General features: G+C 46.7%; 1 protein-coding gene across 1 annotated transcript in view; it reads right to left on the bottom strand.

Annotated features, from left to right (window-relative positions):
- The window catches only part of LOC144174886 (dynein heavy chain, cytoplasmic-like), a 408,801-nt gene that overhangs the window by 166,011 nt on the left and 223,464 nt on the right, over positions 1 to 19,326 (bottom strand). Inside the window, exons 40-42 of the mRNA XM_077703850.1 lie at positions 18,553 to 18,727; positions 18,200 to 18,353; positions 93 to 258 (exon numbers count right to left, since the gene is read on the bottom strand). Coding sequence (XP_077559976.1) covers positions 93 to 258; positions 18,200 to 18,353; positions 18,553 to 18,727 — 495 coding nt within the window. The remainder of the gene's footprint in view (positions 1 to 92; positions 259 to 18,199; positions 18,354 to 18,552; positions 18,728 to 19,326) is intronic.

The following is a 19,326-nucleotide window of genomic DNA, read 5'->3' as shown; positions in this document are numbered from 1 at the left end:
AAAAACAGCTTTCCAGTCTCCAGCATCCCAGAAGGAGCTATGGAAGAGGCCCTGCAGCAGCCCCCGCTTTTTTTCCAGGCACCACCACCCACCTGGGACATGAGGTAGAACTCTACCATGGCGGCAGTCAGTGGTTCGGCATAGGCCCTGAGCGAAGGCACCATGCGCAGCATGGCCCGGTTGAACGTGCCATAGATCTGCTTGAGGGACGTCTCGCCTGGATAGTCCACGTACACCACCGGCACGTGCCGCAAGAACCTGGTGGGGCAGAACAGCAAGCACGCCGCAGTGTGACACACCTTGGCAATGGGTCCAGGCAGGGCTGCCTTTTTAATGGGTCTTTCATATTCATTTAAATCTAAACCTAAGCACTTTTTCTGTCTCGCGTGCAATACAGAGGACGGGTCAGGTTAAATTCGAGGATTTGACCCTTGTGGCTGTGTCCATACCATGCAATGGGTGGACATCTTTAATGCCTTCCTCTTCCCAACTGTGATGACTAATTCCATGCAGCCTACAGTAAAACCCACTAATAACGTTCCCACATATAACAACATATCGGCTATAACGATAGCATTTTCTCAAATTACAAACCCAAGGTCCTTCCCATTGAAACTGTGTCCAGATACAACGACTGCATTTCATGGCTGCTTACTGTTACAACGAGCATTCACCACCTTTGTGGGAAAAACACAAAAAGCGCGCATGGGAGATACAAAACTGCATCAACAGTGTACTTTCGGGTCTCCGGAGTGCCGCACACGTGCTCATTTAGTCCATGCTGGCTTTTGAAACTTGCTCCCGTGGCGTCTGCGCAATTGATCGGCTTCACGGCAGGACTCACTGGCCTGCCCGTGTCGTGCGCGCATACAGAACACATGGAGCTCATAGCTTTGCTACATACCACACTTTTTTACTGGCAGCCTCATAGGAGGGCTCGCTAGCCGCGCTCGTACGAGGCTACACGAGGGGGCATTGTGCTGGTGGCCTCTTCTTTCATACTTCATGTCAGGGGTTTATGCAGAATTTCGATTTTAGGGGGGGGTGTCGGTGGGTGTTTGGGGGGGTGTTGTATAAATCCCTAGGCAGGGTGCTTGTGGTCGTGGAATCTTGTTGGGGGGGGTGTCGAAGTCCTTCTGGGGGGGTGTATAAATCCCTGCTTCATGTACTCTTCTTTCATACTTCAACGTTGAATTAGTCAGCTCGGCAACTCCCAGCGGAGTGTAGTGGCCGCAAACGAGGGCCACGTGCCAAAGAAATAAAACAGCATCAATGTCAGCCCCAGGTTGAAAACATCAACGAGAGATACGCTCTCGGGTGAGAAATGCCAAGGTTTCAAAGAAATATGGGCTGTTGACATCTACTGTTTCAACTATTGTGAAAGACGAAAAAAGATCATGGAATCGGCAAACCTCAACAGCAATCAGAAGAAACGGAAGAGTTTGGGCAACGCAACATACAAAGACGCCCTGTACGTGTGGTTTCTGGACGTCAGTAATCCGCCAAGTGAGATGCATCTGGTCGCGAGTCAGCCTCATCGTTGGACGACGACTGAGCCATTCCTGCGCCGCAGCCTATAAATACTGCCAAGGTGCTCGACTACATTGTGGCTCTCAAGGACCGTGTTTTTGCGAGGGAACTATCTGAGGAGCACGATGACCACTTGGACAGCCTGCAAAACACTTGCGCGCACTATAGTGCACACAAAAGCAAGCAACCATCACTTCGTCCCTGCACCACCCCGTTTTCACGTTTCTCGCGTTTTCCACCTAATTAAAGGAGCCATGAGGACAAAACACAAGTTCGGTTCATTCGAGAGATTGTCTTGATAGAATCATACTGACACCACTGTTAAAGGGAAGGTGAAGCGGTTTTAGAATTAAAAGAAAAGTTGACTAGCAGCAAGTACACATTAAATAGTTCATGTGTACGAAATATTTTCGCAATACATGCAATAGAAGCGGCGCAATGAGCAAACAAAAGTGGCCCGATGCCCCGCCCCCATCTCGCCGCGCGATGCCGGAAGACCGAAGAGCGCGGGCGAAAACCGGCTGAAAAACGTCATACCTGGACTTCCGGCTGGATCGGCCGCCTCGGCCACGCTCTTTTCACCGTGTTTCCTTGTGAATGATACTTGTTTTTGTGGTTGATAGCACTCATATGTACAATTTTCGTGTTCAAAAAGTATGCACGAACGCCAAACGAGGCATACGTTATCATGCCGTATTCCTAAGCAGAATAATGCCACGCCGGGATGCTTGATAATATACGGAAGCGACAGCCGAGGTGGCTGTGCTTGATGGCAGAGAATATGCTACACTACGTTAAATACTTTGTAAACCACTCCAATGCGGTTTTTTTTTATGCGACGGACGTGAATGTTCACATTAGATTCTAGATTTAGGAAGGATGGGGAATACTGCTGTACTTTGGCCGGGGATGTTTCGTTCCATTCCAGAAACCAAGTCACATTTCGCGTCGGTTTTCTTTCCCTATGGGCTCAGGACAGTGTTCAAAAAAACAATTTTTTGGCGAAACTAAAACAAGGGGCCAATCCTGATAGAAGTTCTCTCCCGGCTAAGAGGTAAACAGTATTCCTACAAAGTAAAAGAACCAAGACAACCAGATTACTTATTTTGCAAGTATACATGTCACGATAAGGTGATGTTTGTCTGGAATTAAAAAAAAAAACACCACTCCGAACCACCACCGTGCCGTAATTTGTGTTGACTGCGGCCGGGGGGCCTAATTTTTTGCCCAAGATTCCGTGTGGCTGCATATTATAACCTGGCAAGCACTTGTTGTCACTGAACCTCAAGTGTGCTTCAGTCAGTCAGTATATTATCTCTATGGCTTCAGTGATAGTCGGTGATATATATAATGATGATGCTAAAAAAATTAGGAGCGAAAAGTAAATATACGGCCTCTGTCCGACTAGGGCGGTAAATGCTTAAATCTAGAAATGCTGAAACAGGCCAACGATTCATTATCACAAACGTTTGGTGATTGTTACCTCAAGTAACGTAACTACAACGTAACTTCCTTGTCCGACTGGTCTGTTAATTATAACGAGGTGGCCGTAATATTGTAGCAGAATGCGCAACGCACAAGCGAAAATCAAGCCCTACTACAGCCAATAATGCTGAGCAAGCACTAGTATGCTGCAGTGTTTTCAGAATAAATGCATGTGAAGCAGTAAGACGCCACTCATCGAAGTGCAGCTAGCAATCGCGGAGGCGCCGTAGCGCCACTGCCGAAATGGCACGCGCGTGTGGGTCTGTGTACGGGGATGAGTAACGGGGCTGGGGTGGGCGACAACCAACAAAGGAAATGCGGAAGCAGAGTCTGCTTGTTGGTTTATGCGTGTACCGGCAAGATGTGTCTCGCATATACGTTTACAGCGCATGAACGCTATTTTTTCGCGCAGTGCACGTACGTGCTTTTCGCTGGTAGATTGTTTATAAAACGCCCATTAATCTTCGGCATAAATGGTTTTGTGTATAATAAGAAACAGTTAAAGGGGCCATGAAGAGAAAATGCAAGTTGGTTTTATTCGAAAGATTTCGTGTTTTATAGTGCCCCCAGCGCTTGTCCGGATACAAACGGTGCTTTATTCACTGAGAAATTAAACAATTTAGGTTAAAATTTTGATTTTCCCGCTCAATCGTGCGTTTTCGTGGTCCCAAGTGACATCACTGAAACCGACCGCTCTGCAGCCTAGAGTACCTTCATTCACGCATCCGCCGCACAGGGTAGAGACACGTATACGCTGGCGCCGCCATTTTTGGTTGCTCGCTCGCCGCCGAAGCAAGTCATTGTGTCAAAACCGCCTAAAATTATCGCCGCAACGCGGTTTACTGAAGAAGTTTGAATCATATTGTCTGTTTCGCGTTGCTAGGTCTCGTGGGAAACGAAAAGAATAACGCGCTGAGCCCGTTGGCCCAATTGCGGCGGCACGGGACCATTCGAAGGTTGTCTCCACCCTGTACAGCGGTGTTGGTTTGTAAATTGTTCCCGCGTTTCTTTACGTTCCGTAACCTAGATGGCTCCACCATACCGTGGCAAGCGTTTGGTTCGTTTTTGCCCGCATTTAAACCTGGCTTGTTTTTGTTCTGGGAGAAAATAGTTCCCTGAAACAGTGCTCGCTCGACAAATGGGGTCACGTAAGACACCGTTGCTTGCGTCAATCGGCCAGTGTCGTCTGAGACAACCCCAAGCCCCGTAGTGCTGTGCAGCTGGCTAAACCAAGCATGCTGTGCGCAGTACGAACAGCAGAACGCATCAGTACTTCTATGTTTACATGTGCTTTCGTAACTTCCACTGTTTGTCCCATCATTCTTATTGCTTTGTAAAGAATGTGCCCTAAATTTAAGCGCAAATCGCTCGTTCGTCTAGTTTGGAAGTTCTACCTAATTTGCGTCTGCTTCTGCCAGCCTCCGCCAATCGCAGAGCTTAGCTCATGTGACGACATAGGTTCTGTTGCGGGAAATGAGCTGGTGGGTCGCATGACCATTCCCGTTTTTCCTAATTATGTAGCTTATTTGAGCGAAGTTTACGTTAAAAGTGGTGTCAGTATGATTCTAACGAGACAATCTTTTGAATGAACCAAACTTGTGTTTTCTCTTCATGGCTCCTTTAAGGCAGTACCTAATATTAACATAAGGTATAAAATCCCCCTATGCTGGTTGCCTAATTCAAAAATATTTTGATGGAACCCACTAGTCGACGTCCCAGTCACTGCTTTGGGGTTCTCTGTCGTGCAAAGCAAATTTAAGCTCCAAGATAATTGAACCAACAGCACGGAAAATTAGAAAACAAACTTCTAGTCATGTGCGAAAATTAAACTGCAAGCTAAATTGCCGCAAAGGCAACCGTGCGATCGTTCGCAATGCTTCCGACTACCCGCGCGTCCGAAGGGTGTCCTCCTTTGACGTCATGACGGGCGCAACCAATCAGGGGCGTCAAAAGACGAAAAGCGCGCGTCTTTCAAACGGGGCCGCGCTTTTTGCAAGATAAATGCCACTTGGACTCATGTACGATAAATTTAAATGTGATATTCGGAATCAGCGCGCAAGAAACTATATAACTGTTAATCTAACTCAAATTTTTTGGAAAGCGCTTCAGCTTCCCTTTAACTCTTTCGGGACCGCTCCTATAGGCCATCGGTCACATATGATCGATGGTTTCGCGAGCGTGCAGAATAAAAATTTTCGCTCGATGGAACACCTAACGACATCTAGGAGATAGTTTGAAAACTAGAGTTTTCTCTTTTGTGAAGTTTCTTTTTTTATCGCCAGGCGGCAACGCATCAGATATTTTATTCTGACGGGAGGTGGTTCGGAATGTAAACATACTCACGCGCGAGCGCGATAAGAGATCCGCGTCGTCTCGTCTCGCATATCTTCGCCTTCTACTGTGGATTTTTACGATGAGAGTGGCAGTGAAGAGTCGAAATGCGACTTTAGAGATCGCATTTCAGCTCAAGTGAGGATTCGGGTGTCGATCAGCCTGGAACATGAATCGCGCTCAAAGGTGGGTGTTGGTTTCGGTTTCAATTGGCTCTGGAATAGGTATGTGCGCTCGAAATATGTTCTGGCTAGTTTATATCTGGTCGCTAGGGTGTTAACTACCTATTGTGGTGATCTCCTGCCACCAGCGCAGAAACGGATCAAGTTTTCGCCGAGCCGAGAGCCCGGCGTGTACCTGGGCGACGACGTAGCCATGGCCCTAGTGCCAAAGAAATCACACACAAAACAAAAAACCAGTTACACCTAGCCGCATCAAACTTTCGTGATGAATAAACAAAGCATTGTGTTAGATTTTGTATATCCTGAAATAATTTTATTCTTTTTAATTATTCTTAGATTTACGCTTTTTTCTATCTTTTTCAGTAGTTTTTTTGCGAAGTTCTTACTTTCTGATTTTTTCATGGTGCTATCGTCAGTGTTGAAGTAAAACACGGTATTGTATGTCAAAGAACATATAATTCGCTGCATTTTGGTATATGCTAAAGCAGGATGGTATCTTTGCTTCATGTAATAAAAAATTTTCACCGAGACCTCCCTTTTTCATCACTTTTTCCGGCGGTCCCGAAAGAGTTAAGGCACACTTCACTCAAATAAGCTACATAACTAGGAAAAAACGGAATGGCCATGCGACCCACTAGCTCATTTCCCGCAACAGAACCTATGATGTCATATGAGCCCAGCTGTGCGATTGGCTGAGGACGGGAAAAGCAAACGCAAATTAGGCACGGCTTACAGGCTTTCTGAACAAACTTTTGTGCTTAAGTGTAATTAATGCATATTCATTTTTCAAAAACACACGTAAGCATAGAAGTGCCAATGCGCACTGCTGTTGGTACTGGGCGCACTATGCTTGTTTTAGCTGCACAGCACTCCGTTGCTATGAAGTTATTTTACAGGACACTGGCCGATTGGCATAAGCGGCGTTGCCTTACATGACGCTATTTGTTGAGGATACCCCAGGCTTCACGAGACGATCACTTTTTACAGTAACGAAAACAAGCGAGGTGCAAATACGCTCAAAAACAAAGCAATGGTGGACAATGGTTTGGGGATGACTATGGCAGCGCCATCTGGGAGGGCTGACGGACAGCAAGGCCGCAAACCCGAATGACGCAGTGGAAGTTCGCTTGAATACACGCGCTTCTGACGTCATTCCTGACATTACAAAAACCCATGATTTGGCGCGAGAATCAAAATTTTAACCTAAATTGATCAATTTCTCAGTGAACACAGCAGCATTTGCTGCTGGACAAGCGCTGTGGCCACTATAAAACGTGAAATCTTTCAAATAAAAAAAAATTGTATTCTGTCTTCATGGCTCCTTTAACACTTTTGTGACCGTGCCTGTTCCCATCAATAGTATGCTATCAATGAATATAAATTCAAATTTTGGCTTTCTCCGAGAGCTTCTGGACCGCTAACGCCATTCAAATGGTAAAGGAGTAAGTATTTTATCAGTTTCACCACGGCCTCCGCGATCGGCTGCCGGCGGCGCGCCGTTGCTCCGGCCGTCCCAATCGCCCGGAGAGAGCGTAATTCCGAAGAGGCCGTTTCGCCGTTTTCCGCCGCACCGCGGCGCGCGGAGCCGATGGTTGAAACGAAAGCCGGGTATGCTGCAACGCTTCTCGAAATGGCGTTTCGTCAACTTTCGCGCTTCGTATCGCAATAAAAAGAAAGCATAGCTGATGTTATGGATGCAAAGCGACTCATAGAACCTGATAATAATGAATTTATTTTACCTACGATCGCAGTTGTGCGACTTCTTTAACATGTGCCGCATGACGCCTTCGACACACGGACAATATTGCCTACTACCAATGGAAAATTTCTGGTGCTTAAATTACGTTCGGTTCGCTAAAAGGTGATTATTTTTCAGGTATTTCTTATCCAGGCTTACGTACTTTATATAATCTGCATGGTCAATGCAGTTCAGTAGAGCGCGGGGCGCGATCGCGTCATACGCACGACGGATGGCTGCGCTGTTATCTGGCCTTCGAATTAATGCTGTTGGGTGGAAGCACCCGCCATATTTTTAGGATTAACACGTTTAAACAGTATTACGTTGAGCGGTAGCCTCAAAGATATGGCAATCTGTTCTACACATGTGCGTTAAGCAATTTACAGTTTCAATTTCAGTCGCAACAAATAAAACAACTTGAAGTCAGATACACCCCGATTTCATTGTATTCTTGAACGTATTTCGGTGACCAGAGGCAAGCCCAATTTTCCCTATTTTGGACCCAAGACTAAAGACATTTAAATTTTCAATTACTGATAACGAAGCCCATCCATGTGCAAAGCAATGATGACAGGTTTCATGTTTGCTTTGGACATGTACACCTGCAGCTGTTTTCAGAGGCCCGTTCTTCCACACGAAAATATGCGACACTTGTCCGTATGAAAAAAAAAAAAAAGTGGCGACAACAGTGTTTGCAAAATCATTTTAGTGTGACAGCGCACAACCTGCATAAAACTCCTCGTAAGATTTTCTGCGTATTGGGGGGCAGCCGAATGCTTGTAATGCTGCTTTCTTTAGTGACAGTGTATCTTTCGTTTAGAGAAAACTGCATAAAGGAATAACAGCATCGTAAACGGCGGCTAATTGTTAGCTGAGTTGCACGCCGCAAAAAACGAATATAAATTGAAATCTTGTAAATTAAAAAAAATGCATGTGTGTAAGAATATAATCAATAGGCTGCATAACAGGTGTTCCTTGGACGAGGTATCAAGCAAAAATATACAAATGCTCAACTTCTAAAAATAACTGGCAAAATCAAACACGGCGCCAATATAAAAATGCAACCACTGCGCTCGATTGTTGTCCATAGCTCACCCTATACGGAAATAAAAATATAACCGCTGTTCCAGCAAGCAAGCACCCGATAATTCTGTAGCCGAGAAGTTTGCACACCCAAATATCCGCGCACCTGAATGCCGCACGGAAATGTCCTGCACCGATCAAGCGAAGCAATCACAGCGCGATCAACTTTTCAGTGCTGTTCCTCGAAGCTTCTGACACAAGCGGACTTAATTCATGACCCAGTAGTTCGGTTTGTCAGCTCAACAAAAATAAAGCTGCAACACAGTTACGCGAATTCCGGCCGTGAAAACACGCACAACTCAGGCCCCACAAAGCCGGCCAGGGGAGTCGGTGCAAGCTGCCGAACCATCGGCTAACACCGCCACCTCGCGGCGCGTTGCGGAGTTAGCCAAATTACATATTTTTGCTGGGGGACGCGCCGAATGGGACGGCCGGAGCAACGGCGCGCCGCCGGCAGCCGATCGCGGAGGCCGTGGTTTCACTTTCGAGTTTCATTTTTCCGCCACCTGGGGGATTTATGTCCTTCGCCGGCGGGGAGACGAGCTCAGGTGGTTTCCGCTATGGCGTCGCCACCGCCGCTCCCTGATGCTTCACGCGAACGGCGAATTTAGGCGGATTCCGATGTAACTGAGCTTGAATCTGTGCATGATGGTAGCAGCACAGACACAGAAGAAGACTAATTCATCAGACTTTCCTGCAGTCAGCGAAAGTCCGTCAAGTCGCCCCGGACCATCACCAGGTGTGTGCCCTTAACTTTCGCTTCCTTCTACGGTCGCTCTATCGCCGGCGCGCGCTGTTGTAAACAGATCCGGCCCTGTTCTGAAGGCCACAGCTCTTATCTGCAGCATGGTGTCAATGACGTTGGGGCGAGACAGACCGTTTGGCGCCGGCTGCACAGAGAGCAGTTTTCTCCACGACGATGGCCTGTTGTTGACCTTGGCGTAGCGCTCGGGAGCAGCGCGCGGCTGTTTGTTGATATTTCTGTATGTAAATAACCTTTGTACTTACAACACTCATATCTGCAGTATTATTCTATAAGCATTTTATGGTCAAAGTGTATATTTCAAATTGTTTTTATATCTACCGCGTGCGAAGCAGTATTGAGGTCATCAATTTTTTTTTCTGTTTGTTACTTTTTTTCACTTTTTTTTTCATAAAATTTTTTGTGTGTCTGTTTGAAATTTCTACTGTTGGAAAGCCCTATTCTTCTTCTATCATATCATAACCTACGCTTTAGAATCCATCATTTTCAGTGCAACAAAAAAAATATTTCCTGGACTACCCAAAAAAAACCGGTAGGCACTAGTGTTTATATACAGTGTAGACCATTTATAACATAACCACTTATAGTGTGGGACCGGATACAGGGGTGAGACAGCTGAATCAAGTTTGGGAGCAGTTTTTGGAGCAGCGAAATCTCGATTTCGGAGCAGAAGAACCTTAGTTTGGAGCAGTTGAAGACATTTATTATGTCACCTTAGGTGCCCAAAAAATCAAATTTTTGGCAACTCGAGGGAGGGGGGAGATCACTTTTTAATCGGTTTTGAACGTATATTATAACACTGAAACAGCCTTTTAATAAAGTTTTTCTACCGAGTTTCATGAGGTACCAAATGCACTACCTTTTTACAAACCATTTTTAAATTCTTAGGCTCTACGTATAGATAGCATGGAGCTCCGTTGAAAATACATAATTGAAAAACTAAGCAATCGTAAGGCATTTTTATTATCATGGGAATGCCGAAATTATTATTTTTGTAATCCCAGACTCGGCTTTAAGCACAAGTGTAGAGCTGCGGCAAAAGTTGCGCAAAGCGAGGTGACAGTCGTCGCACCCCACCAGCTTTCCCATTTCAAACACTAAGGTGCACGTTCACTACGATCGATCGCAATTTGAGTAACGTTGATATGTTTAGCCATCTCCCTTTAAGGGGGGACGCGGCTTTCAACTTCAGAAAAATGACCAAAACATAGTTTTTTTAAAATCCACATATTCGGCTTCTATGTTTCCTAATCTGTATGTCTGCGAAGTTTTTCCGCTGAAAAGCGTCGCAAAGTGGCATAAAAAAATAGTTTTGCCAGGCGCGGTGACAAACTATCAGCGCAAAAGGGCGAAAAAACGGCGATTTTCGGAGCGCTGTATCTCCGCAACTGTGCCATCGGGCGCGGCCATTTTGATATCGTTAGATCGGCCGAGCGTTCATCTTTCCGGTTCCCCTCGTCTCTTATCTTCGTTCATTCACAAACGCACAAACGGCAGAAAAGAAATGACGCACAAACGAAGCTAGAAATAGATGTTGAAGCGCTATTCGTCCTCCGGTCGGGCCGCGCCAAGACGGCCCTCCTGAATGGGTGTCTCGGCGCATTGCAAGATGGCGGCCGCCAGAACTGCGTACCGTGCGGTCGTGCGGTTGCGGTTTGAGTTCATTTTCGGTGCTTCGCTCGGCCAATTTTCTATTCAATCGGTGGTATTTAGCACGGACGTTATCACGATAGGAATGCCTGAGATCACGAGCCAGATTACGGGAAGTTGTGTGGCTCGAAAGGCGGAGGTCATCGAACGCTTCGTGGGGCGCGTGACCCTACCGTCGCCAGACCCCGGAGGGTGACGCGGTGTGCGCGCTTGCGATAGCGGTTCGTGAAGTGAACTTTTAGTCGGATTTTCGATGTTTACACGCTTAGTTATTGCTGTGATTTGATTGTGGGCTCGCTAGCCTTGGGAAAGAAACGGTAGACGCGTCAAACGCTGCGGCGCGCACGGCATAGCCGACGCGCATTGCAGCATCACATGTCTGCGCAACCGGTTACAATTGAACGGCAGTAGTAATTAATGCCTGCGACGTTAGATTTAATCTTAAAAGCGACCTGACAAGCCATATCAGGGATAATCAAAGTACGATATGTCGCGGTAAGCGTGCGCTGCGATGCGCGCGAGCCATATCGCCTTTCTTGCGCAACGTTTCCCGTGCGCTTCTAATAATCATGCAAACAGGTTTGATTTAGGAATATAGGAATAAAAATATGTTCTCTGCGTTAAAAATTTACCTTACTGTCGCAGTATTTAACAGTGATTTTTGTAGGGAAATGATTGACACCAATGCATATAATCATGGCTTAGGGCATACTGACTGTGCTGCGAGAAATGTTGGATGCCGTCAAAAGTAGTGAAAAAAAAAACCCTTCCATCAAAGTTGGAGTTATGCACAGTATTATACCAAGCTTCAAAGTAGCTCATTTGCACCCTTATGGTATGCAAACTTTTGGCAATGAACACCTGCACGTATGAGTACTGAATTGCTGCACCAGGCAAAGTAATAAAACATAAAAGAAGCCAGAAATTTTCAAAATTAAGTAAAAAAAAACGCTTCACTTGTTGCCATGGGGACAACACTGCAAAGGGAAGTTGTCCAGTGCGATACTGCCAACCAGCTAACCTACTTTGCATTGAAAGCCCATTGAAAGCCATCTCCCCCTCCGTTTGGTCTGCTAACTGGGCTATGTACTGTTCACAGAGGAGCTGAAAATGATGTTTTGTGGAAACAGAAAGGCTGTAAAAAGCACTCCAATTTCAAGCAAGGCCTTCCAGAAGCCCCATGTTCAAAAGGACATGAAAGGCTACAACCGTGACAACTTTTGATAAGTGAAACCTATGTTGCAACTTCGGAAGCCGTTTTCTCAAAACAGTTTTTTTTGCCACCTGTGACGCTTGTTCCAGGGATTTCTTTGTGACCGCTGGGTCTATTTTGATTCCGTTTCTTGCATTACATTCCTCGATGAACAGTTCAGGTCGTGACACTCTTGGTTTTCCAGATTTATTTTTTGTGATTTTTTAACTCAAATAGTCGTTCGCAGTCGACATGAATGTTGCTCATTGACCTCTAAAAAAATGAAAACTAAAAAACATTGTGTTGTAAAAAAAAAATTCTAAAACTGTCACGACCTCGTCCGTTCATTTGGGAATGCAAAGCACTCCGAACAAGTTTTCTACCATGTTTTATAAGCCGCTCAAGCTCGGTACAAGCGGAACAGAAAGAAAATTTAATACATGAAAAAGTTATCAAAATATTACCTTGAAATTTTTATGGTGTTATAACAGAAGCATTTCCAGTTGCTGTGCCAATTTTCATCAAAATCCACAAAGAAATAAAAAAGTTGATTTTGAAAGCCACATCCCCCCTTAATGCTTTTAATGCCAAAAATTTCACTTCAGATAGATGAACCATTATTACTAGCGTGCAACAATAGCCTGTCCCGCTATCGGACACTGCTTGCACATTTTGCGGCGATGTAGCCTGCGCCGCCCCTTTTGAAGTGTTGACCGTCTCATTCCCGCAGCTCGCAAGCTCGCTGTCAAAGGCCGCAATAACTTTGCATTTTATAACAACGCAATGAGTCCGAAATTTCACTTCAAGCGCGCACCGCGCCTCACACGAAACGCGGCAAATTCGCGGTCACCGCGTTGTTTTTTATTAACTCCACCTTTCGAGTGGCGCAACTTCCCGTAACAGATCAAACAACTAAATGTAAACCTAGCCACCCCCATAACCAAAAGCACGGTAAAAATCTGCGAAGAGCGGTCTGCCTTAACTACAATGAACTAGCCTGAACTACGAGCAACTGCTTCGCCCGCTGGCCATGTTTTCCAATCTTCACCATACCAAGATGGCAACGCCCCGCATACGTACGTAACGCCGCTCCGGAGATACGGCGCTAAAAAAAATTGCCATTTCGTTATTAACTTGCACAAGTTTTGTCGCCTCAGTAAACATTAGTATTTTTATTCAGGACTTTGCACTGATTTTCGATGGGAAAGCCTTAAAAACGTACAGAATATAACATGTGCAACCCGACATTGTGACTTCCGAAAAAACTATTTCGGGGACCATTTTATGCGGGTTTTTTTTATTGAATGACAAATCAATTAATTTTTACAAACAGCATCACCTTGGGGGTGCTGGAAAATTATGCGGTCAGGAAGCATTTTTCCTCACTGAAACTGATGGGAGCGTTAAAATTGTTGGCTCTCAGACTGTTTTGGAGCACTTTGGCGCAATTTTACCAATTTTCAAGCTTTTGGAGCAGCCTGGCGCAGGAAAACAAATTTGTATCAAATCTGCGCAATATGCGCAACTGTCTCACCCCTGCGGATATAACGTGGGTTTTTGTGACCACTAGTTTGGCTCCCATAGAACTTAATGCATAACCATACCGCTTAAAATGTGGTTGGCCAAACCACAATACCGTTTATAGTGCGGTTTTTTGGCGGGTCTGCTGATCCCCTGGCGCAGTTGGGGCATCGTTTTAGGGTAGCAGAAGAAAAAAAGAAAGGATGAAATCGGCCATCTGATGCAGTGCGCACCCCTTGCTCTCCTATAACTTTGAAAATAGGCACCCTTTAGTTCGTGCGTACGTGATAACCACAACTGTCCTTGGTTGACGCACCTAGGAAGATAGCGACACCCCCCCCCCTCTCTGCGTCCGTGCGTGGCAAGTTGTTTCTATTAAGCATGGACTGCATGGCCCGTTTTCACACACCCTTCGTGCACGTTGGCGTTTCGCGTAGGTTTTTTTCATGCTCATGTCGATGATTCCGTGCTCGCGATGGCTTCTTCGCGTGGCAATGGGAGGAGCCTGACAACTTGCACCAATGGGGAGATGTGCACATGGTGGGAGATTCGAAGCGCTCAGAGCAGCCGGCTGGTGCGCCAGACAGCGCCAGAGATGTTTAGGCTTATGACCACGGTATTTTTTGATGGGCGTTTTCACAAGCTATGCGGATGGCAGTTTATATTCCACTTTTCACACAGATTATCAGCTCTTTTCTTGCATGAGCATCTTCGCTTGCGCCTCATGCGGCATTTCAGCGAGTTGTTAGAAGCGGTCGCTGGAGCTGCCGGCACTTCGCCGCCAGTACAGACGGCATGTTGCCGCCTCTTACTGCGCCGCAAACACCACACCAGTTGTATCCGAGCCGCCATTGCCGCGCATGCGGCGTGCACTGCACGTTTTCATGGGAGGAAATCGCTCCATGCGGTTCACGCTTTAGATCATTGATTGCTCAGATAAGTAACCGCTCTTTCCCTTCCGAACAAGCGAGCGGCGCGAAGCCGAAGATTTACACCACCAGTACATTGCGCTGATAAGCAGCCGCCTTCGGCATCGTGAACACTAGGTGAGGTAAAAGAAAATCCCGGCGTTCTTATCACGTCCTGCGGCATCTGTTCATCGACCCTAAAAATGCAGCCATGGTCTTTCAAAACACAAACACAACGGAAGTTAAAGCTGTGCTTGCCGTTTGTAGGACCGCGCTTGCAATGTGTAAGATCCTGCAGCAGTGGCTGACGTGAAAAAACAAGAAAAAAAAAACGCAATAAAGCTTTTTTTTAAGTGCTGTGAATTTGAGTGTGATAAATATAGGATGACTTGAGAGGTAGGTGGCTATGTGGTTGAATTCACACATGTTTTGGTTATAGTGCAGTACAGCTTATAGTGCAGATTTTTGCGGCTCCTGCGACATTCGTTATAAGCGGTCTACACTAATTGTATGTATGTAAATATCTTTTGTACTTACAGAGCTCATTTTTGCAGTATTACTTCACAATTCTTTTATGTTCAAATTGTATACAGTGTAGACCGCTTATAACGTATGCCGTGGGAGCCGCAAAAATCCGAACTATAAGCGGTACCGCACTATAACCAAAACACTCGCGAATTCAACCACATCGCCACCTAGCTCTCAAGTCAACGTATATTTATCATCACTGAAACGCACAGCACTTAAAAACGAAGGCACGGTCTATATTCCGTATTATTTTTAACATCAGCCGCTGCTGCAGGGCAAAAGCGCAGTCTCACAAACGGCAAACGCGGCATTAACTTCCCTTGTGTTTGTGTTTTGAAAGACCATGGCTGCGTTTTTAGCGTCTATGAACAGATGCCGCAAGACGTGATAAGAACACCCGCGGGATTTTTTTTTACCCCACCTTGTGTTCACGATGCTGAAGGCGGCTGCTTATCAGCGCAACGTACTGGTGGTGGAAATCTTCGGCTTCGCGCGGCTCGAATGTTCGGAAAGGGAAAGAGCGGTGGCTTATCTGCAACAACGTTCTGAAGCGTGAACCGCGTGGTAGATTTGGTATCGGAAAACGTGCAGTGCACGCCAGCGTGGATACAACTGGCGTGGTGTGGGCGGCGTGGTGTGGGCGGCGCGGTAAGAGGCGGCAACATGGCGTCGGCACTGGCCGTGAAGTGGTGCAGGCAGTTCCAGCGACCGCTTCTAACCGCTCGCTGAAATGCCGCACGGTGCGCAAGCGACGATGCTCATGCAAGAAAAAAGCTAATAATGTGGGCGAAAAGTGGAATATAAACTGCCATCCACGCTGCTTGTGAAAGCGCACATCAAAAAATACCGCGGTGGTAAGCCTAAACATCTCTGGCGCGGCTAGCCGGCTCGGAGCGTTTCGAATCTCCCGCCATTAGGTACGCATCTCCCCATTGGTGCAAGTCGCCAGGCTCCTCCCACTACCACGCGAAGAAGCCACCGCGAGCGCAAAATCGTCGACACGAGCCCGAAAAAAAAAAAAAAAAAAAAAATCACGCGCAACGCCGGGGCTCTTTGATTTACAGTCTCGAACTCACCGCGGACTGCTCGAGAAGCAGTCCGGCATTCGATTTTCCCATGTATCCCTATGGCTTCGGGGAATCCTTGGGACTACCCGCGGACTATCCGCGGTGAGTCCGAGACTGTAAATCGAAGAGCCCCGCCGATGTGCACGATTCGTTGGCGAAAACGGGCCATGCGGTTCACGATTAATAACATAAACTTTCCGCGCGCAGATGGGGAGTCTGTCGCTATCTTCCGAGGTGCATCAAGCAAGGATAGTTGTGGTTATCAGGTACGCACGAACTAAAGGGTGCCTATTTTTTTTTTTTCTTTGGGTGTCTACGTTAGAGGAGGGCAAGGGGGTGCACGCTGAGTCAGATGGCCGATTTTATCCTTTCTTTTTTCTTTTGCTACCCTAAAACGATGTCTCAGCTGCGCCGGTCGATCAGCAGACCCGCCGAAAAACCGCACTATAAACGGTATTGTGCTTCGGCCAACCGCATCTTAAGCGGTATGCTTATGCATTGAGTTCTATGGGAGGCAAACCGGTGGTCGCAAAAACACGCGTTATATCCGGTCCCGCACTATAAGCGGATACGTTATAAATGGTCTACACTGTACTTCAAAAAAATTTTGTGTACTCTGTGCAAAGTGGCATTGATGTTTTCATAATTTTGTTTTTCTTTGTTACTTTTTTTTGTTTTGTTAATTTTCTTATAATATTTGCTACAAATCTGTTTAAAATTATTACTGTTAGAAAGCCCTATTCTTTCTCTATCATTTCGCATCTTACACTTCAGCATCACTCATTGTGTGTGGCAAGACAAAAATATTTCCAGGAAGGCCCAAAAACAAATTTTTCCCTGCTCACAAAAGTGTTAAATAACTGCTAGTTGCGAGAATGGTGTATTTAGATCCTCGGCACTGTGATCCATAGATACAGGCCAGCTTGTTTCCACCCTTTAGTTACCCTTTAACCCTTGAGGGTCTTGGCCGTACATGTACGGCATCAGCAAACAGTTTCAAAATGGTCAATGACGTACATGTACGGCATTGCTTGTATCTTTAAAAAGCGCGCCTTTTTTGCACATTTCTCTTGCTTGGCATGTGCTGCCACACTGCAGAACTACGTCAAATTTTTTTCTTGCGCCGATGGCTCTTTATTTTTTTATGATTTGCTTCAGCAGCGCGCCAGCTATCGCTTGTGCACCCACTAACGAAGGGGCGCGCTGGGTATCGCCCACCGGGAGCCTGGGCGCCTCTCGCTTCTTGCGCCTGCCACAGACAAAGGTCGCCTGCGAAACTGATGAGGCTCTTTTCTCCTTTTTTGTATTTTATGGGCGGTGCGCCGCCTATCGCTCTCGCATCCGGCCCCGTGCGCGCAGCGGCTGGTTTTGGCATCGTCCTTCGGGCGCTTCCCACTTTTTGCGCCCGCGAAACTGATATCTGATTTCGATTCACTCAAAAGGTGCCGGCTTGTTACTCTCTCGTTTTTATTTCGAATTTTTCTTCTGTTACTCACGAATAAACCACATGTATGTAACAACACAAACGATTTTTTTGTCACTTTATGGTCACCCTAAAAAAACTGCGATAATTTTTTCTCGAAATAGATTCATCCGAAAAATTTAAATCAGAAATAAAAAAATCGACCCTGGGGGGTCGCATTTGGCGAAAAAACTCGACCCTCAAAGGGTTAAATATGCTGCTCCCGGAATAACATCTACAAAACCACAGAGATGTTGTCATCACAATGAAGAAACAGAAGTTGTCAACTTCATGAAAACACAGTCAGGCAGCGAGCTGCATGGATCATAACACATGTGCCTGACTGAACCTTAGACAACACACAGTGAGAGAAGGGCAGCAACAAAGAAGTGAGCAAAAATAGAGTGAACGGCGATGAGTGATGGCATCGGTGTCCATGCAGTGCACAGGAAAGTATTGTGGCTTTCACCGCATGCTGGCAAATAAATGCCGTTTGCGACTTCCAAAGGTTCATGCATCATTTCTTCGTTGGCTTACAATCCAGGCTTAGAATAAAACTTGGCTTCGAGTACATATAGTATTTTCCAACTTGATTCCCACACGGCCTCTCAAATATTTCTATACAGAACTAGTTCCCCTCTCTCCCCATTATCGTCGAGACTGGCAATATTCAGATGCATCAACAATGAACCCCCACTCCCTTCATGGTGCATTAGAATGCAGCCTCTCCCTCCCACCAGCGCACAGTGAGCCACCTGCCTGTGTGACAGCGGCTTGCGGCCAGGGTCGGTGGGTGGGTTGCAGGCGCCCACGAATTGGATGCGCTCCAGCCGGACCCAGGTGTGGTCCGTGGTCCGATAGAAGCCTCCATGCTCAACGAGCTGTCGCAGGAAGGAGATCACTCGCTGCGTTCCTGCGACAGAGACGAGGCACGTCCTGTGCTACTGCTGCCAGAAGATTTGGTCGTCAACTTGTACACAAACTAATTTCAGCTCGAACATTTCGCACAAAGCCCCAGCGCACACTACAATTCCTAGTTTAGCTCCGCACAATGCGGTAGACCAGCACACAGCTTTGTCCTCATCCCCTTGAGTACAACAGCAGGCACGCACCGTATTTGTCCATGTCGGGCAGGTTGATCTCGTCGCAGAAAAGCACAAGCCACTTGCCCAACTGGATCGGGGAGAGCACCACCCCATTGGGGGTGCGCCGGTACTCGCAGTAGTGGTCAAAGGTCTTCAACAGGAGCTCGGGGGTCGTGGCACTGGAGAAGTTCAGGCCCACCACCTGTCCCCACGTCCAGGGGAAAGGAGGGCAGTTAGCAGAGGCTCGGGGCACAAGTATTCAGTGCACACTCACTATGGGAAATACCACAGCAAGGCAGCCATTAAAGGGGCCACGAAGACAAAATACAATGAAACTAGCCCTTGGTGACTCACTCAGCTCCATCCACTGTGTAAGATACACCTTTAGGTGTGGACACAGCAGCCCGACAATCTGTCAAATCAAGTTGGTGGCGCCGCGCGTAGACCTTTGATTGAAAGTACATCTGGTGGCAGAACTAACTAAGCTTCGCAGCGTCCTAGGCTTCAATGTGGCTTGACCAACGACTGTCCGGACCAAGGTGCCTCGCAGGCACCAGCAGCATGCGTGTAAAACATTCGTGTGAGCTCACACAGCGCGATCTTAACGCATAATTTATTGGATTGTTAAAACAGCTACGAGAGTTCGGGCGTCCTAAGTTCATTTAGACGCGCGCACAGCTCCTCTGACAATGGACACGGGCAGTGACTGACAACACCGCTTCGTCTCCGCTGCTTCATGCATGAACTTACCCGAGTTGTGCAGCGTCAAATGACGACGAAGAAACATCGTCGTACTCACCA

Source organism: Haemaphysalis longicornis, unplaced genomic scaffold (assembly GCF_048455015.1).
Source record: "Haemaphysalis longicornis isolate Haplotype H1 unplaced genomic scaffold, Haemaphysalis longicornis Haplotype H1 scaffold_1, whole genome shotgun sequence".
NCBI classification, from domain to species: domain Eukaryota; kingdom Metazoa; phylum Arthropoda; class Arachnida; order Ixodida; family Ixodidae; genus Haemaphysalis; species Haemaphysalis longicornis.
The sequence above is the reverse complement of the archived record's forward strand: the minus strand, read 5'-3'. Positions and strand labels throughout refer to the sequence as shown.